This window comes from Ranitomeya imitator, chromosome 4, assembly GCF_032444005.1.
Source record: "Ranitomeya imitator isolate aRanImi1 chromosome 4, aRanImi1.pri, whole genome shotgun sequence".
Taxonomy (NCBI): Eukaryota; Metazoa; Chordata; class Amphibia; order Anura; family Dendrobatidae; genus Ranitomeya; species Ranitomeya imitator.
The window spans coordinates 626,495,885-626,514,449 of NC_091285.1; the positions used below are offsets into that span (position 1 = coordinate 626,495,885).

The 18,565-nt window shown below is 49.6% G+C and overlaps 1 protein-coding gene across 1 annotated transcript in view; it reads right to left on the reverse strand.

Annotated features, from left to right (window-relative positions):
* Positions 1-1,315, reverse strand: part of SLC25A37 (solute carrier family 25 member 37) — a 34,765-nt gene extending 33,450 nt beyond the window's left edge. The window contains exon 1 of the mRNA XM_069766664.1: positions 970-1,315. Within this exon, the coding sequence (XP_069622765.1) occupies positions 970-1,149 (180 nt within the window). The 5' untranslated portion in view covers positions 1,150-1,315. The remainder of the gene's footprint in view (positions 1-969) is intronic.
* Positions 1,316-18,565: the final 17,250 nt, after the last annotated feature.

An 18,565-nucleotide genomic window follows, 5' to 3' on the forward strand; every position in this document is an offset into this window, starting at 1 on the left:
TGGGTACTGCTCCCTCTGTGGGGGTCCCTGTCCTGTCCTGGTTATTGGGGTGGGTACTGCTCCCTCTGTGGGGGTCCCTGTCCTGTCCTGGTTATTGGGGTGGGTGCTGCTCCCTCTGTGGGGGTCCCTGTCCTGCACTGGTTATGGGGTGGGTACTGCTCCCTCTGTGGGGGTCCCTGTCCTGGTTATGGGGTGGGTACTGCTCCCTCTGTGGGGGTCCCTGTCCTGTCCTGGTTATGGGGTGGGTACTGCTCCCTCTGTGGGGGTCCCTGTCCTGATTATGGGGTGGGTACTGCTCCCTCTGTGGGGGTCCCTGTCCTGCACTGGTTATGGGGTGGGTACTGCTCCCTCTGTGGGGGTCCCTGTCCTGTCCTGGTTATGGGGTGGGTACTGCTCCCTCTGTGGGGGTCCCTGTCCTGCACTGGTTATGGGGTGGGTACTGCTCCCTCTGTGGGGGTCCCTGTCCTGCACTGGTTATGGGGTGGGTACTGCTCCCTCTGTGGGGGTCCCTGTCCTGTCCTGGTTATGGGGTGGGTACTGCTCCCTCTGTGGGGGTCCCTGTCCTGGTTATGGGGTGGGTACTGCTCCCTCTGTGGGGGTCCCTGTCCTGGTTATGGGGTGGGTACTGCTCCCTCTGTGGGGGTCCCTGTCCTGTCCTGGTTATGGGGTGGGTACTGCTCCCTCTGTGGGGGTCCCTGTCCTGCACTGGTTATGGGGTGGGTACTGCTCCCTCTGTGGGGGTCCCTGTCCTGCACTGGTTATGGGGTGGGTACTGCTCCCTCTGTGGGGGTCCCTGTCCTGTCCTGGTTATTGGGGTGGGTACTGCTCCCTCTGTCGGTCCCCTGGGAGGACACACTGTAGGTGATGTGCAGTGACAGCCAGCCGCCCATCACTGTCCTGTCACAGCCATGCTCCATGCACAGCGCCATGACACCTGTCACCCGGCCCCGCCCCCTCCCGGGCTCTCACCTTGACAGAGTCCACCGGATACATGACTGTGTGCTCCAGAATCCCAGCCACAGCCCCGGCCGTCATGTGCGTCAGCGGAGAGACTCCCTCCGGTAAGCTCTCGTATTCGTCACCATCACCCGGCAAGGCGGGAACTCCCTCCCGTGCTTCCATTGAGAGACCGGGGCTTCGTAACTCCATGGAGTTGACAGACGCACGAGAGCAGCCCCCTCCCTGTAAGTGTAGCGAGCAGGCCAAGCTCTGCCCGCTGACTGAAGCCAAAACTCTCCTCTCCAACCTACTAGTTCCCCGTGACGTCACGGAGAGGGCGGGGCTACCTGTTGGTCCGCTGTCCTCGGCCGCAGCGTCCTCTCTCTACCTTGGAGACCGCAGTGAGGGGCGTTCCTGATTGGCTCCTGTAAAGTTACAACTTTTACTCTTGCCACGCCCACTCTGGTAAGGGCACGAGCGTGTCACGTGAGCACTGCCTGGGATGGAATGCGGGAGAGATCAGAAAACTCGTTTTCGCTTTCCTTACGACATGGGATAATCCATCAGTCAGTGGCGGAGGGGGAGTCAGGAGTCAGCAGAGCACAGGTGCTGCTCACTGGTCCTTGGGGATGAAGTTCACCTTTAAGTACTTTCTGCCTTCTAATTCCTATGCAGGCAGAGGTGCGGAGTCTCCATAATAATGATTGAGATAGGCCCCGCCCACTGCCACACCCCTAACCATCAGGCAGTTGTCAGAAGTAGGTACTTTCCCTTTAAAATTTAGAGGGGACAGACGTGTAAAATAATAAACTTGTAAGCTGCAAATCTACATTCCTCACTCCATGGCTGTCACGGGTCGGACCCCTCCATGTCTGTCTTTACACGACTAATTCAGAGAACATGGCATCTAAATCTGGGGACGTCCTGGTGGCAGTGTAGTGACCAGTCTGTATTACGCCCCTAAACCTCTTCTGCCCGTTCTGCGGATAAAAATCTGATGCAACTTATTAGAGGACCATTTAGATCAATGACTTGATGCAGCATCGTCGCCATCATCAGGCTTCCTCCATGCCAGCCCCTGATCACTAGCTGTACTTTTTTCTAGTATCCATTCAAAATGCTCCCAAAAAGTAGCAGACGGATGGCAAAACGATTTCAGGATCCGACTATACAGGGTTTATTTGTAATCTGTTACTATGGAGACACATAGCTCTGCACAAGGTCTATAGACAAAAAAAAAATATGACAATTATACTATATGTCCACTGTTAAGGGATCGTCTAAGGTCCAGATGGGCACACGGGCGTCGGTGCAGCAGGTTGGTGAGTCCCATGGAAGTCAGGTAATAGATGTACTGGAGACCATCGGTGCACAGGAGACTGGGGACAGGTAGCTGAAGTATTGGAAGCCACAGGCAGACAGCTGAGGTACTGGAAGCCGCAGGCAAACAGCAGAGGTACTAGAAGCAACAAGCAGACACGTATCTGAGATACTGGAAGCCCCAGGTAGACAAGTAGCTGAGGCACTTGAATCACGTAACTGAGGAACTGGGGGCAGCAGGTATTCACAAAGCTGAGCTACTGGAAGCTGTAGGCAGACATGTAGCTGAGGTATTGGAAGCCCCAGGTAGACAGGTAGCTGAGGCACTTGAATCACATAACCGAGGAACTGGGGCAGCAGATATTCACGAAGCTGAGCTACTGGAAGCTGCAGGCAGACACGCAGCTGAGGTACTGGAACCGTCAGGCAAACATGTAGCTGAGGTACTGGAAGCTTCAGGCAGACACGTAGCTGAAGTACTCAAAGCTGTAGGCAGACACATAGCTGAAGTATTGAAAGCTGCAGGCAGGCACCTTGCTGAGGTACTGGAAACCACAGGCAGACACGCAGCTGAGGTACTGGAAGTCACAAGCAGATATGAGGCTGAGGTACTGGAAGCCACAGGCAGACACAAAGCTGAGGTACTGGAAGCCGCAGGCAGACACAAAGCTGAGGTACTGGAAGCCGCAGGCAGACACAAAGCTGAGGTACTGAAAGCTGCAGGCAGGCACATCTCACCTTCCCCTTACTGTAGGGGTTCCTCAAGGATCAGTCCTAGGCCCCCTCCTTTTCTCTTTGTGTACTGCCCCTACTGGACAAACAATCAGTAGATTTGGTTTCCAGTGCCATCTCTATGCTGATGACACCCAATTATACACTTCTTCTCCTGTTATCACGCCGACCTTTTTAGAAAACACCAGTGATTGTCTTACCGCTGTCTCTAACATCATGTCCTCCCTCTATCTGAAACTGAACCTGTCAAAAACTGAACTCCTCGTGTTCTCTCCCTCTATTAACCTACCTTTGCCTGACATTGCCATCTCTGTGTGCGGTTCCACCATTACTCCAAAGCAACATGCCCGCTGCCTTGGGGTCATCCTTGATTCCGAGCTTTCATTCACCCCCCACATCCAATCACTGGCTCGCTCTTCTTACCTGCATCTCAAAAACATTTCTAGAATTCGCCCTTTTCTTACTTTCGACTCTGCAAAAACTCTTACTGTTTCACTTATTCATTCTCGTCTGGACTATTGTAACTCTCTACTATTCGGCCTCCCACTTACAAAACTCTCCCCGCTCCAATCTGTCCTGAATGCTGCTGCCAGGATCATATTCCTCACCAACCGTTACACCGATGCCTCTACCTTGTGCCAGTCATTACACTGGCTACCCATCCACTCCAGAATCCAGTACAAAACTACTACCCTCATCCACAAAGCACTCCATGGCTCAGCACCACCCTACATCTCCTCTCTGGTCTCAGTCTACCACCCTACCCGTGCCCTCCGCTCCGCTAATGACCTCAGGTTAGCATCCTCAATAATCAGAACCTCCCATTCCCATCTCCAAGACTTTTCACGTGCTGCGCCGATTCTTTGGAATGCACTACCTAGGTTAATACGATTAATCCCCAATCCCCAAAGTTTTAAGCGTGCCCTAAAAACTAATTTGTTCAGATTGGCCTACCGCCTCAATGCATTAACCTAATGTGTGGCCCATTCAAAAAAAAAAAAAACAAACTTAAACCATAATCAGGTTCCTCGCATCATGTTCTCATACACTTTATGCAGTTAATAGCCCTCTGTGTCTGTACTGCTACATACTTAGGCAGATAACTGGTTCATGCAGCTTTACATGAACACCCGAGCCTTACACTATGGCTGGTCCGAATAACTAAAGCAATTGTTACCATCCACCTCTCGTGTCTCCCTTTTTCCTATAGTTTGTAAGCTTGCGAGCAGGGCCCTCACTCCTCTTGGTATCTATTTTGAACTGTGATTTCTGTTATGCTGTAATGTCTATTGTCTGTACAAGTCCTCTCTATAATTTGTAAAGCGCTGCGGAATATGTTGGCGCTATATAAATAAAATTATTATTATTATTTGTTGCTGAGGTTCTGGAAACCACAGGCAGACACACAGCTGAGGTACTAGAAGCCACAGGTAGATCCGAAGCTGAGGTACTGGATGCCGCAGGCAAGACACATAGCTGAGGTTAGAAAAGGGAGGGTTATATTCAGCTTACCATGCCGTGTAATGCAGAGTCTTGGTGGAAAGCGATTCCTGGAGCGTGCTGATCCTACCGGTGATTGCGGCCAAATGGAAACAAGGAAGGAGTGGGTGAGCACAGCCATTCAGGTATTGTAAAAAAAAGACTTTATTTAATTCTCAAAACATAAAAAAAATGAAGGGTATAAACAACCTGACACGTTTCTGGCACATCAGTGTCCACCTATGAGTAAAGTGCACTGATGTGCCAGAAACGCATCAGGTTGTTTATAACCTTCACCTTTTTATGCTTTAAGAATTAAATAAAGTCTTTTTTTTACAATACTTGGATGGCTGTGCTCACCCACTCCTCCCTCCTTCCTTGTTTATGTAGCTGAGGTACTGGAAGGCCCGGGCAGATACGTAGCTGAGGTACTGGAAGCCGTAGGCAGATAGGAGACGTCCTGGAGACTGCAGACAGGGAACTGTGAAGAGACAAACTAAAAGTCCTCACACCAAGACATAGGTCATCCGGGCCATCTGCAAAGCCCTACGTGTAGCACAACAGAGTTTAATGGATCGGGATGTGGGAAGCAAAACCCGGATATGGGACAGATGAATAATATCCATCTTTAATGGGTAAAGCCAGGTCACAATGTGGCAAGATTTCGTCATGAAAGGAGTCTTTGTTCACGTCTGAGATGTAGTTTGGATTTCCCTGGAATTTGTGCACCGCACATACAGAAGAGCGCACAGCTCCATACGTGACCGTCCACATTAATAAGGGTGGGAGCTTCTGTCTGCTGGAAATTGTGGCGTCACTGACTGTCCTAAGGAGAAGCCCCCTAACATTTAAGATTTAATTTGCAGCCTGTCTTGGCCATACTATTAATTTTTACAACAAACTAATAGCACAGTGAGGATCACTATTCCTGTGGTCAAAAGACAGATGTTAGGCTAACCTGGTGAGGAGAATACTCAGAACCCAAACTACAGGTGGACACACAGGTGACGGTGCAGCAAGCAGGTGAAGCATGCGAAAAATAGGTAGCAGAGGTCCTAGAGACCGCTGGCAGACAGGAGACCGGGAACAGGTAGTAGAGATTCTGGAAACTGCAGGCAGACTGGTGACTGGGAACAGGTAGCAGAGGTCCTGGAGACTCCAGGCAGACAGGAGACTGGGAACAGGTAGCAGAAGTTCTAGAGAACACAGGCAGACAGGAGACCGGGAACAGGTAGCAGAAGTTCTAGAGTACGCAGGCAGACAGGAGACTGGGAACAGGTAGCAGAAGTTCTAGAGAACGCAGGCAGACAGGAGACCGGGAACAGGTAGCAGAAGTTCTAGAGAACGCAGGCAGACAGGAGACCGGGAACAGGTAGCAGAGGTCATAGAGACCGCAGGCAGATAGGAGAATGGGAACAGGTAGCAGAAGTCCTAGAGAACGCAGGAAGACAGGAGACCGGGAACAGGTAGGAGAGGTCCTAGAGACCGCAAGCAGACAGGAGACCGGGAACAGGTAGGAGAGGTCCTAGAGAACGCAGGCAGACAGGAGATGGGCAACAGGTAGCAGAGGTATCGTCCACTTAACTTGCCCCTCCCTGACTTTAAGTAGATTAAAGGGGTAATCCGTTCCACTCACATTTGGATCTGGCATTGATCGGATCGGTCACATCACATTTTCAGATATCTGCTGGGTTGTATGCAGGTATCGTTAACTTGTCCTGTTCTGTGGGCAGGGCCAAATTACCCCTTTAAGGTTGTCCATAGACATAAAGAATTTAGTCCTTGTTCATATTTCTTGTGGCCTATTTCTTGGGAAAACAAAGCGTCTGGAGCTGAAATTCAGCCTGACTGATCCAAGTCCCACTGACTGAAGAAAGTCAATAGTTCAATGGGACTGCTGAAAATAGCTGAGTATATTGCTTTTCTTTCTCCAATAGTCCCATAGACAATGACCCACTTTCATCAAAGCTTTTATGTCAGAATTCTGGTGTAAAAAGCTTTGAAAAGTCACAAAATTTTAGCTCAACGTGAGGCTGCTCTAAAATTTGGAGACTTTTGGTGGTCTCACACCATTTTCACTAAGCTCCAACAAAGTGGTCAAAGCTGGGTCGGGATGTGGGTATGGCAATCCCCACTCGTTAAACTCATGATTATCAGTGGCATTCCTTATTCCATAAATCTTACTCCAGTCAGAGATTAGAGTAAGATTTGCGGTGAGGAGACTGTCACTTTTCAGACGCACCGGATTCATTAAGAGACGTGCCTCTTAATGATTAAGGAATGTCTGACTCCAGCACCTCCTCATCAAGAATGGAATGAGAAATGCCGGTCTTGATTCATTGGGGTCAATGAATGGACCAGATATCATGCATGCGCACTTCCGCTTGATTCAAGGTGGGGCTGCAGAGTTCCATGCTTGGGGTCCAAGAGCCCAGATCTTGGGATTGATGGGGACTCAGTGGTCAGAATAACCCTTTAAAGGGAATTTGGGGTGGTAGGGATTATGGGCCGGGGTTGGGGTGTATATTTACTTTTGACTTACATACGATTGACTAGCTGACACGCGACTTATCGCAAGAAAACAGCAGAAGGTACAGCAATAAACAATACATACATTCTGAAAGGGCTGCACAAGCCTGTTTCAGGATACTATTACTATGTTCCGAAAAATTCATCTTGCAGACCTTTAAGGTTGGGCTCTCCATTTTTGTGTTTTCTTTCCTGGCTACAAGCCCCACATTTCGATTCTGTAATACGCCCAATTCATGACGCCTTGCAAGCCCTGATATCAGGAGAATGAAGACACCGGCACACTGAGATGGAGCTGCCCAAAATGTCTGCTCAGATAAAGGCCCCTTCACATTAAGCGACGCTGCAGCGATACCGACAACGATCCGGATCGCTGCAGCGTCGCTGTTTGGTCGCTGGAGAGCTGTCACACAGACCGCTCTCCAGCGACCAACGATGCCGGTAACCAGGGTAAACATCGGGTAACTAAGCGCAGGGTCGCGCTTAGTAACCCGATGTTTACCCTGGTTACCATGCTAAAAGTAAAAAAAAACAAACACTAGATACTTACCTACAGCCGTCTGTCCTCCAGCGCTGCGCTCTGCTTCTCTGCTCTCCTCCTGTACTGTCTGGGAGCCGGAAAGCAGAGCGGTGACGTCACCGCTCTGCTTTCCGGCTCACAGCCAGTACAGGAGGAGAGCAGAGAAGCAGAGCGCAGCGCTGGAGGACAGACGGCTGTAGGTAAGTATGTACTGTTTGTTTTTTTTTACTTTTAGCATGGTAACCAGGGTAAACATCGGGTTACTAAGCGCGGCCCTGCGCTTAGTTACCCGATGTTTACCCTGGTTACCAGTGAAGACATCGCTGGATCGGTGTCACACACGCCGATCCAGCGATGTCTCCAGGGAGTCCAGCGACGAAATAAAGTTCTGGACTTTGTTCAGCGACCAACGATCTCCCAGCAGGGGCCTGATCGTTGGTCGCTGTCACACAGAACGATTTCATTAACGATATCGTTGCTACGTCACAAATAGCAACGATATCGTTAACGATATCGTTATGTGTGAAGGTACCTTTACTGTCACACTAGACGATATCGCTAGCGATCCGTGACGTTGCAGCGTCCTCGCTAGCGATATCGTCCAGTGTGACAGGCAGCAGCGATCAGGCCCCTGCTGTGATGTCGCTGGTCGGGGAAGAAAGTCCAGAACTTTATTTCGTCGCTGGACTCCCCGCAGACATCGCTGAATCGGCGTGTGTGACACCGATTCAGCGATGTCTTCACAGGTAACCAGGGTAAACATCGGGTAACTAAGCGCAGGGCCGCGCTTAGTAACCCGCTGTTTACCCTGGTTACCAGCGTAAAAAAACAAACAGTACATACTTACATTCAGCTGTCTGTCCCTTGCCGTCTGGTTCCTGCCTTGACTGCTTGCCATAAAGTGAAAGCAGAGCACAGCCACAGCGGTGAGTCACCGCTGTGTGACTCACCGCTGTGCTGTGCTTTCACTTTCACTTTACGGCAAGCAGTCAGTGCAGGAACCAGACGGCAAGGGACAGACAGCTGAATGTAAGTATGTACTGTTTGTTTTTTTACACTGGTAACCAGGGTAAACATCGGGTTACTAAGCACGGCCCTGCGCTTAGTTACCCGATGTTTACCCTGGTTACCGGGGACCTCGGGATCGTTGGTCGCTGGAGAGCTGTCTGTGTGACAGCTCTCCAGCGACCAAACAGCGACGCTGCAGCGATCCGGATCGTTGTCGGTATCGCTGCAGCGTCGCTAAGTGTGACGGTACCTTAAGACTTTGGAGATAATGTGGACACTTCAACAGAAGAATTTCTGCCAGTCGCAGCAGATAGTTCCAAGACTGCTATAACGGTCAAGAAAAGGCTGAAAATGGGATATTTCTCAAAATAATTTTTGCTTCATGTCCTTAAAGCCTGTATGGTGATATAATAATGATTTTATATATATAGCAATAGCACCAACATATTGCTGATGCCAGTCGTAAAACATGAACGGACATGGATTGGGTGATAGAGGTTGTGCTGGTTTCTACAAAGAGTCAGTCCAGGTTTCAGTTATGGCGCCTGTCTTGTTCAGAGGCTAGAAGTAAATAGATGCAATACCAGGAGTAGCCAATGAACAAGAGTGGTGCTGTTTCTGAAAAATTAGCTGACGTTATTTTATACTGACCCCAGAGTTCTAAAGTGGTGGTACAAGATAGCAACCCATTTTTTATTGTATAATAGCCCAGATTTTTGAAACCCTGCAGGTTCAAATGCAACATCATTCACCTGCACTGTGTGGCGTCAAGTAACAATTGGCCACGTGACCTGTGTGTAGCCAAAGTTGTCGAGTGGCCGCAGCCTTAGTGCATACTGTGGTGCAAAAATCCTGCAAGGTTGGACTTCTGCTACTGTCAGGTCGAGCACCGCAACCACCTTCACTATTAGTTGCGATGTTCCCCAATATTGTGATCTCGCGTCGCAGCTGTGAGGCAGTAACTGGCATCACATGTGAGGGTCGCTGTGTGTTTCCCCCATGATGCGCATGGATTGAGGCCATGGGAGTGCATTGCAGTTACAGGCGTAGCTGTGATTGCAATGCAGAATAAAAGTAAGTGTGGCGCCCCAGGGTCCTGGTCTTCACAGTAGCATTGCTTTCCTCACAGGGAGAGTGATGTTACGCTTGGGGGCAAGAAGGGATAACTACAACCAGGTACCATAAACATGCAACACATTCACACTCCAGGCCACCAGGGGGTGCTTTTGATTCTACTTGCTAGGTGACTCCCCATATATAAGGTAGTTTTGGAGGGAAAGTTAGTCAGTTCCTGCCAGAGACACAGAGGGAAAGGAGAGTTCAGTCTTGCCAGGAAACAGACTGGATCAGTCTGAGGCAGAGGTAGGTTTATGGAGCTGTGCAGCCGCAGTGCAGCAGTTCCTGGAAAGAGACATTTAGAGGGCCGAATTTATTGCAGCGAACGTGCAGGAGAGCAAAGCACAGGAGAGAATTCCAGGGGGAGACCAGCCCCAAGCAGGCTGCCTCCATCTGAGGCACAGAGACCGGTAGCCGGAACACCGAGGTTGTAAGGACCTCTATGACTTAGATCAGAGACCAGCAGGAGAGCTGAACTCCAAGTTACCTGTCCAACCTAACACCCAGGAGGCATGGTGGCACCCCTCAAAGGCCGGGGAGTTCTAGAGTCCCTATAAACAGCCTCAAGCCACCAGTCATACGGGTTATGTCGTATCCTATCCGGGGGACAGAGAGAGATAACATCTGTGAGGACCTTATATGAAGCTTTAAGCAGTAAGGGACTACACCACCACGGTGCTAGAGGAAGGCCTTTGATTTCCACCAGGGTAAGGGGACTCCTAACTTGCCTTCAAGCTGACTAGACCCTGCCTGCCCTGTCATCTGATGCTCTGGACTGTGGATGCTGAAGTCTTCAGTAAACCAAGGTAAAGAGACTGCAACCTTGTGTCCCCATTCTTTACTGCACTCCTCACCATCTTCCATCTACACCTATGGGAGCCCTGGGGATACACTTCACCTGTGGGAAGTTATACCATCTAGCTGCCATAACATCACCCCAGAGAACCCCTTAAAGCAGCGTCGGTCCCCATTGACCGAACACCACATGTGGCGTCACAAACATAAACTTTATTCCCTTTAAAGACCTTCCCCTTTTACTTGGGCGCCCTGGGCCAAGGACCGGGTCGCCACCATGACATGCCCCTGTGAACACCGAACCCGGTACCGAGTACCCCACGGCCCTGGCGGGGCAACTCAATCTTGACGTCATAAACAGGATGGACTGACCAAGCAAATAGAGTCTTGTGTGCCTTAGAGACCAAAATTGCCACCAAAACCGCTGCCATTACAGAGCCACGAGGAGCGCCGGAGAAGAAGGGCGTGCCATCATGGGCGGGTCCAGCAGAACGGCGCGAAGATCATGCCCGCCCCCTGCCAGCACTGTGATGTGATGGAGGAGGCAGAACCGGAAATCACAATGGCGGAGGGAGGTGAGCGGACGCCGGAGTGTGGGATGGAGCAAGAGGACTTTCCCAGCCGGGACCTGCAAGAACTGTACCCGACATCGTTGATTGAGCCGGACCTCCTGCGGGAAAGAAGATCCGGCGCTCCGGAGCCAGATGGAGCCGCATTGCTGAAAAGGATGGCGGCGCCGACGAAAGACCTGCAGCCCGCACCTTTGACCCCAGCGGAGCCGGAAAGTGAGACGCTGCTGAGGGAGATGACAGCACTGCAGCCCTTCCAGTGACCAGCAACTGCAGCTTTAGCAGCGGAGCAGACCGGCACCGGAGGGACCGCATCTGAAGCAGGTATGAAGAACGACCCTGCCACATTGACCGCTCCCACCCCAGTGACCATTCCCACTCCAGCGACTGCTCCTGCCCCAGCTACTGACCCCGCTCCAGTGACTGACCTTACCGCAGCCACCGACTGTGCCATGCTGCAGACCGACGAATCACTGGTAGGCCCGCACCCAGCACCATCAGTTCCCCGACCTGGTTGGGGCCATTACAATGTTCCCTGGGACCAGGGATCTGGGATGGAGAAGCACATGAGAGCACTGCTAAAACTCACAGGCGCACCACTGGAGATGAGCACAGAGGAGGACATGATCATGCTCCAAGGGGAAATCCCCATGATAACCTGGCAGGAGCGCTGAAAATGTCAGGAGAAGCAGGGAAGGCAACCATCCCTGGCCAGACAAGCATAAGAGAAAGTAAAGAGTTAAAGAACTTGCTGAGAATTTAATATGACTGTACATAGTTAAAAGTTCACCCATTGCAAGTTTCTAAAATAACTGTTAGAAAATTTTTTGTTAAACCTGAACAGGGTTTCTACTTAAAGGGGTCCCACATTTAAAGGGATCCTATGTTTACCAAAGTTGCATTTTTGCTTAAAAACACTTGAGTCATGGACAGTGAATGGCTCACAAACTCTCCATTGTAAATAGTTTTGCACCTGCTTAACCCCTTAGCGACCGCCGATACGCCTTTTAACGGCGGCCGCTAAGGGTACTTAAACCACAGCGCCGTTAATTAACGGCACTGTGGAAAAAGTCCATAGCGCCCCCCAGAGGCCGATTTTCTCCGGGGTCTCGGCTGCCGAGGGTAGCCGAGACCCCAGAGAACATGATTCGGGGGGTTTTTAACCCACCCCGCATTTGCGATCGCCGGTAATTAACCGTTTACCGGCGATCGCAAAAAAAAAAAAAAAAAAGCGATCTCTTTTTAATTTCTCTGTCCTCCGATGTGATCGCACATCGGAAGACAGAGAAAAGGGGTCCCAGGTGGCCCCCCAATACTCACCTAGCTCCCCCGATGCTCCTCGTGTCTCCCGGTGGGCGCCGCCATCTTCAAAATGGCGGGCGCATGCGCAGTGCGCCTGCCGGCCGGCACCGGGAGAATCTTTGGGGTCTCTGCTGCCGGGGGTAGCCGAGACCCCAAAGAGCATGATCGGGGTCGGTGTTACCGACCCCTGTTTTGCGATTGCCGGTAATTAACTGTTTACCGGCGACCGCAAAAAAAAAAAAAAAAAAAAGTAAAGTGTAATTCTCTGTCCTCTGATGTGATCGCACATCAGAGGACAGAGAAATAGGGGGATTCGGGGACCCTAGCATACTCACCTAGGTCCCTGGATCCTCTTGCTGCTCCTCCTGGCCGCTGGCAGCAGAACATGGCGGACGCATGCCCAGTGCGCCCGCCATCTGTCTCCATCTGCCGGCCGGCAGGAGAACAGCAGTTGGGGCTAAAATTAGGGGTAGGGTTAGGGGTACGGGTAGGGGTAGGGTTAGGGCTAAATTTAGGGTTAGGGTTGGGGCTAAACTTAGGGTTAGGCTTCTTTCACACTTACGTCGGTACGGGGCCGTCGCAATGCGTCGGCCCGACATACCGACGCACGTTGTGAAAATTGTGCACAACGTGGGCAGCAGCTGTAGTTTTTCAACACATTCGCTGCCCAATCTATGTCCTGGGGAGGAGGGGGCGGAGTTACGGCCACGCATGCGCGGTCAGAAATGGCGGATGCGACGTACAAAAAAACGTTTCATTGAACGTTGTTTTGTCCCGACGCTCCGCCAAAACACAACTGATCCAGTGCACGACGGACGCGACGTGTGGCCATCCGTCACGATCCGTCGGCAATACAAGTCTATGGGCAAAAAACGCATCCTGCGGGCACATTTGCAGGATCCGTTTCTTGTCCAAAACGACGGATTGCGACAGAATGCCAAACGACGCAAGTGTGAAAGTAGCCTTAGGGCTAGGGTTAGGGTTGGGGCTAAAGTTAGGGTTAGGGTTGGGGCTAAAGTTAGGGTTAGAGCTGGGATTAGGGTTAGGGTTTGGATTAGGGTTGGTATTAGGGTTAGGGTTGGCATTAGGGTTACGCTTGGGATTAGGGTTAGGTTTGGGATTAGGGTTAAGGTTAGGGTTGTGATTAGGGGTGTATTGGGATTAGGGTTAGGTTTGAGGTTAGGGTTGAGATTAGGATTAGGGGTGTGTTGGATTTAGGGTTTTGATTAGGGTTATGGTTAGGGTTGACATTAGGGTTGTTTTGGGGTAAGGGTTGTGATTATGGTTAGGGTTAGTGATTAGGATTATGGATGAGGTTGGGATTAGGGTTAGGGGTGTGTTGGGGTTAGGGTTGGAGCTAGAATTGGGGGGTTTCCACTGTTTAGGTACATCAGGGGGTCTCCAAACACGACAGCCAATTTTGCGCTCAAAAAGTCAAATGGTGCTCCCTGCCTTCTGAGCTCTGCCGTGCGCCCAAACAGTGGGTTACCCCCACATATGGGGCATCAGCGTACTCTGGATAAATTGGACAACAACTTCTGGGGTCCAATTTCTCTTGTTACCCTTGTGAAAATAAAAACTTGGGGGCTACAAAATCTTTTTTGTGAAAAAAAAAATATTTTTTATTTTCACGACTCTGCATTCTAAACTTCTGTGAAGCACTTGGGCATTCAAAGTTCTCACCACACATCTAGATAAGTTCCTTGGGGGGTCTAGTTTCCAAAATGGGGTCACTTGTGGGGGGTTACTACAGTTTAGGTACATCAGGGGCTCTGCAATCGCAACATAATGCCCACAGACCATTCTATCAAAGTCTGCATTCCAAAAAGGCGCTCCTTCCCTTCCGAGCTCTGCCGTGCGCCCAAACAGTGGTTTACCCCCACATATGGGGTACCAGCATACTCAGGACAAATTGGACAACAACTTTTGGGGTCCAATTTTTCTTGTTACCCTTGTGAAAATAAAAATTTGGTGGCTAAAAAATCTTTTTTTGTGGAAAAAAAAATATTTTTTATTTTCACGGCTCTGCATTATAAACTTCTGTGAAGCACTTGGGCATTCAAGGTTCTCACCACACATCTAGATAAGTTCCATGGGGGGTCTAGTTTCCAAAATGGGGTCACTTGTGGGGGATTTCTACTGTTTAGGCACATCAGGGGCTCTCCAAACGCGACATGGCGTCCGATCTCAATTCCAGCCAATTCTACATTGAAAAAGTAAAACCGCACTCTTTCTCTTCCAAGCTCTGCGGTGCGCCCAAACAGTGGTTTACCCCCACATATTGGGTATCGACGTACTCAGGAGAAATTGCACAACAACTTTAGTGGTCTAATTTCTCCTGTTACCCTTGTGAAAATAAAAATTTGTGGGCAAAAAGATCATTTTTGTGTAAACAAAAGCGATTTTTTATTTTCACGGCTCTACGTTATAAACTTCTGTGAAGCACTTGGGGGTTCAAAGTGCTCACCACACATCTAGATAAGTTCCTTAAGGGGTCTAGTTTCCAAAATGGTGTCACTTGTGGGGAGTTTCCACTGTTTAGGCACATCAGGGGCTCTCTAAACGTGACATGGCGTCCGATCTCAATTCCAGCCAATTCTGCATTGAAAAAGTAAAACGGCGCTCCTTCACTTCTAAGCTCTGCGGTGCGCCCTAACAGTGGTTTACCCCCACATATGGGGTATTGGCGTATTCAGGAGAAATTGCATAACAAAATTTATGGTTACATTTCTGTTTTTACACTTGTGAAAATAAAAAAAATGGTTCTGAATTAAGATGTTTGCAAAAAAAAGTTAAATGTTCATTTTTTCCTTCCACATTGTTTCAGTTCCTGTGAAGCACGTAAAGGGTTAATAAACTTCTTGAATGTGGTTTTGAGAACCTTGAGGGGTGTAGTTTTTAGAATGGTGTCACACTTCATTATTTTCTATCATATAGACCCCTCAAAATGACTTCAAATGTGATGTGGTCCCTAAAAAAAAAAATGGTGTTGTAAAAATGAGAAATTGCTGGTCAACTTTTAACCCTTATAACTCCCTAACAAAAAAAAATTTGTTTCCAAAATTGTGCTGATGTAAAGTAGACATGTGGGAAATGTTATTTATTAACTATTTTTCATGACATATCTCTCTGATTTAAGGGCATAAAAATACAAAGTTTGAAAATTGCAAAATTTTAAAAATTTTCGCCATATTTCCGTTTTTTTCAGAAATAATCGCAAGTAATATCGAAGAAATGTTACCACTAACATGAAGTACAATATGTCACGAAAAAACAATCTCAGAATCAGCGGGATCCGTTGAAGCGTTCCAGAGTTATAACCTCATAAAGTGACAGTGGTCAGAATTGTAAAAATTGGCCTGGTCATTAAGTACCAAATTGGCTCTGTCACTAAGGGGTTAAAGGTGCTTCCTACTGGTTTTACAAAGGAGCTTTTAAAAAGACTGCTCTAACTTTACGGCGCAAGTTGCTTTGTTTTCTAGAATACATTTAAAAAAAAAAATGACCGTCACATCCAAGCATAGACTAAGTGTGAACAGGTGCTGAACCTAGAGTCACCAACTCGTATACCGTTGTTACGCTCACGCCCTGACTGGTGGGCGTGAGCTCGGGGGTTTTGTGGCCCCACTGTGCCACAAACCAGACTACCCTGGAAGGGGCGTGACTATGACAGCTGCCTGGGTTTTCACTGGAGCCTCTGATGGTGAGGACAGGCTTGTGCAGCAGGCAGCTGCCAGGTGCTACTCCAGGGTGGTGTCTGGCTGTGGCTGCTGATCCCACTTGGGAGACAGGAACACCAGGATCGGTGCGGGCATTAGGCAGGACTGGCAGAAGAACACGGCTGGAACACAGACGAGTAGGCTGGCACGGCTGAGACAGGGCTGGCAGAGACACGGCAGAGAACACAGGGCTGGCAGAGACACGGCAGGAAACAGGACTGGCTAGGACAGCAGGAACACAGGACTGGAAGGCAGGGCAGGAACGGCAGGACTGGCAGGAACACAGGATTGGGAGGCACGGCAGAGAACACAGGACTGGTTGATGTGGTATATGAAGGAACAGGTAAGGGCCCGTTCACACTGGACGTGCAGGTACAGATATGTAGTTTGGAACACAGGGCTAGCTAGGACGGCAGGAGACACAGGACTAGCTGATGAGATATTAGAATCAGGCTGCACTCAGATGACACCCGAGTGCAGTCCAATTGTGAGTGAGATGAAGGAACAGGTAGGGATATATAGTTTGGAGGAACAGGTAGGGACCTGTTCACACAGGAGAGGAGTGAAAGACTGCAGATAGGAATGGAAAAGCAGCAAGCGGTAGCGTAGCGACAAAAGCTGAGCAGAGCCACAAAGAATGTGGAGAGAAGCTGCAGCAAGAGATACTGCAGAAGCTAAGCAAAGTGGAACCGCAAGGATTGCAGAGAGGAACTGCAGCAAGAGGTTTCTGCAGCAACGGGAGCGGAGCAGAGCAAGACGGAGCAGAACCGCAGAAGTGCGGAGCAGCGGTAAAGCCACCAAGATACAGAGCAGGCAGAGCCGCAAGAGTGCGGAGTGCAAGCAGACCGAGAACACAAGGAAAGACACAGCAGGGAAGGAAGGCACACACAAGGAGACCGAGATAAGACTAAGTACAGACAAGGCAATGGAACAAGACACAAGGACAAAGACACAGGGACAAAGACACAGGGACCAGGATATTCTGCCTCCTGGAGGGCGGACAAAGATAAAGGCAATAGCACAGAGAAAAGCCTCCAGAGAGGGAGCAACACAGAGCAAGGCCAGGCAAACTCAGCAGCTAAACACTAACTGAGCAAACACATTGCACAGGCCCAGACCACAGGGTGGAGCTGCACTATATACAGGAGGCCTCTTGATAATTGGTCAGGAACTGATTAGACAGGTGCACCTGATTCCTATAAGAACCAGAGAGTTCAGGCGCCGGCCCCCTATACACATAGCCATGAGGCATGCAGAGAGCAGAGGAACAGACTATGGAGCTGGCCAGAAACAGAAACCACATCATGACCTGGAGCAGTGGGTAAGATTGTGTGAGAGATGTGAGGCCATGCCGTGATGCCAGCAGAGTTGTTACAGTACCCCCCCCCCCCTTTACGGCCCCTCTTCAAGCCCGCCAGAATAACCTGTAGAAGAAGGATAGGAGCACACATAGTCATAGCCATCACAACATTCCTCTCGTAGAATGAGGTATTTGAGACATTAGAGATTTCAGGATGCTCAGTCTCTTTGAGTCCAGTACGATCAGCTTCCCACACAGAAGACACAAGGGACAGGACTTCTTTCACCTGGTCAACAGAAAGCAGGGACTTGGAAGCTTGCGATTTGACCACAACATAATGTGATTCCTTGGAAACTGAAGACACGTTCACTGGATCCAACTTAAGCCCATCATTACAAGAAAATTGGACCTTCTCCTTTAGACCGGTGGGAAGCAGAGATGAGAATACTTCTGTCTTGGGATCTTCACTAAATAGCCAGATGGAAACTGGAGGCATACATACAGGAAACATCTTCAGCCTGGTACCCTGAAAAAACTGGACCTCCTCTTCTAGATTAGAGGATGAGTAAGTCTCTGTCTTAGTATCAAGTAGCCACTTGGAAGCAGAAGACATACATTCAGGAAGCCCCATCAGCTTGTTACTCAGACAAAACTGGACCATCTCTTCCTCCGGGCTGGTGAAGAACAGAGATGCAAGAGCTTCAGCTTCAACTTCTTCATCCACCTGCCACATGGAATCTGAAGGCATCATTACAGGAAGCATCTTCTTCCCAAAGTTCAGGGAAAATTTTTTAAGTGACAGGGATGTTCCTGGGAACTGGTCACTGGAGGTGTGCGGAGAGGACGCCACTGCTTTCTTTACTTCAGTGAGGTCAGCACACCGTGACTCAATAGCCAGCTGTTTAGGTGGCGAAGATATCAACACTGTAGATTGACCTAGCAGTTTAGGAACAAGAAACTTCTGGAGAAATGATAGTTCCAAACGCAGAACCACGCTGGGTCTTTGGACCGGAACGGGCAGCAGAGTATCCGTTTCAGAACGACCGACGGGCGGACTGGTCAACCAGTGGAAAACAAATCTCTCCGCATACAATGCTCCGATTTGGAGCTGTAGTTGTCCCTTCAACACTGGACTGTTCATAAGTAGGACTCGGCAATCACCAAACACCTTCACAGGATTCTGGAGCAGTGGAACAGGAATCACACTTAGACTCCGTCTGGTTAGCAGCTTTAACAC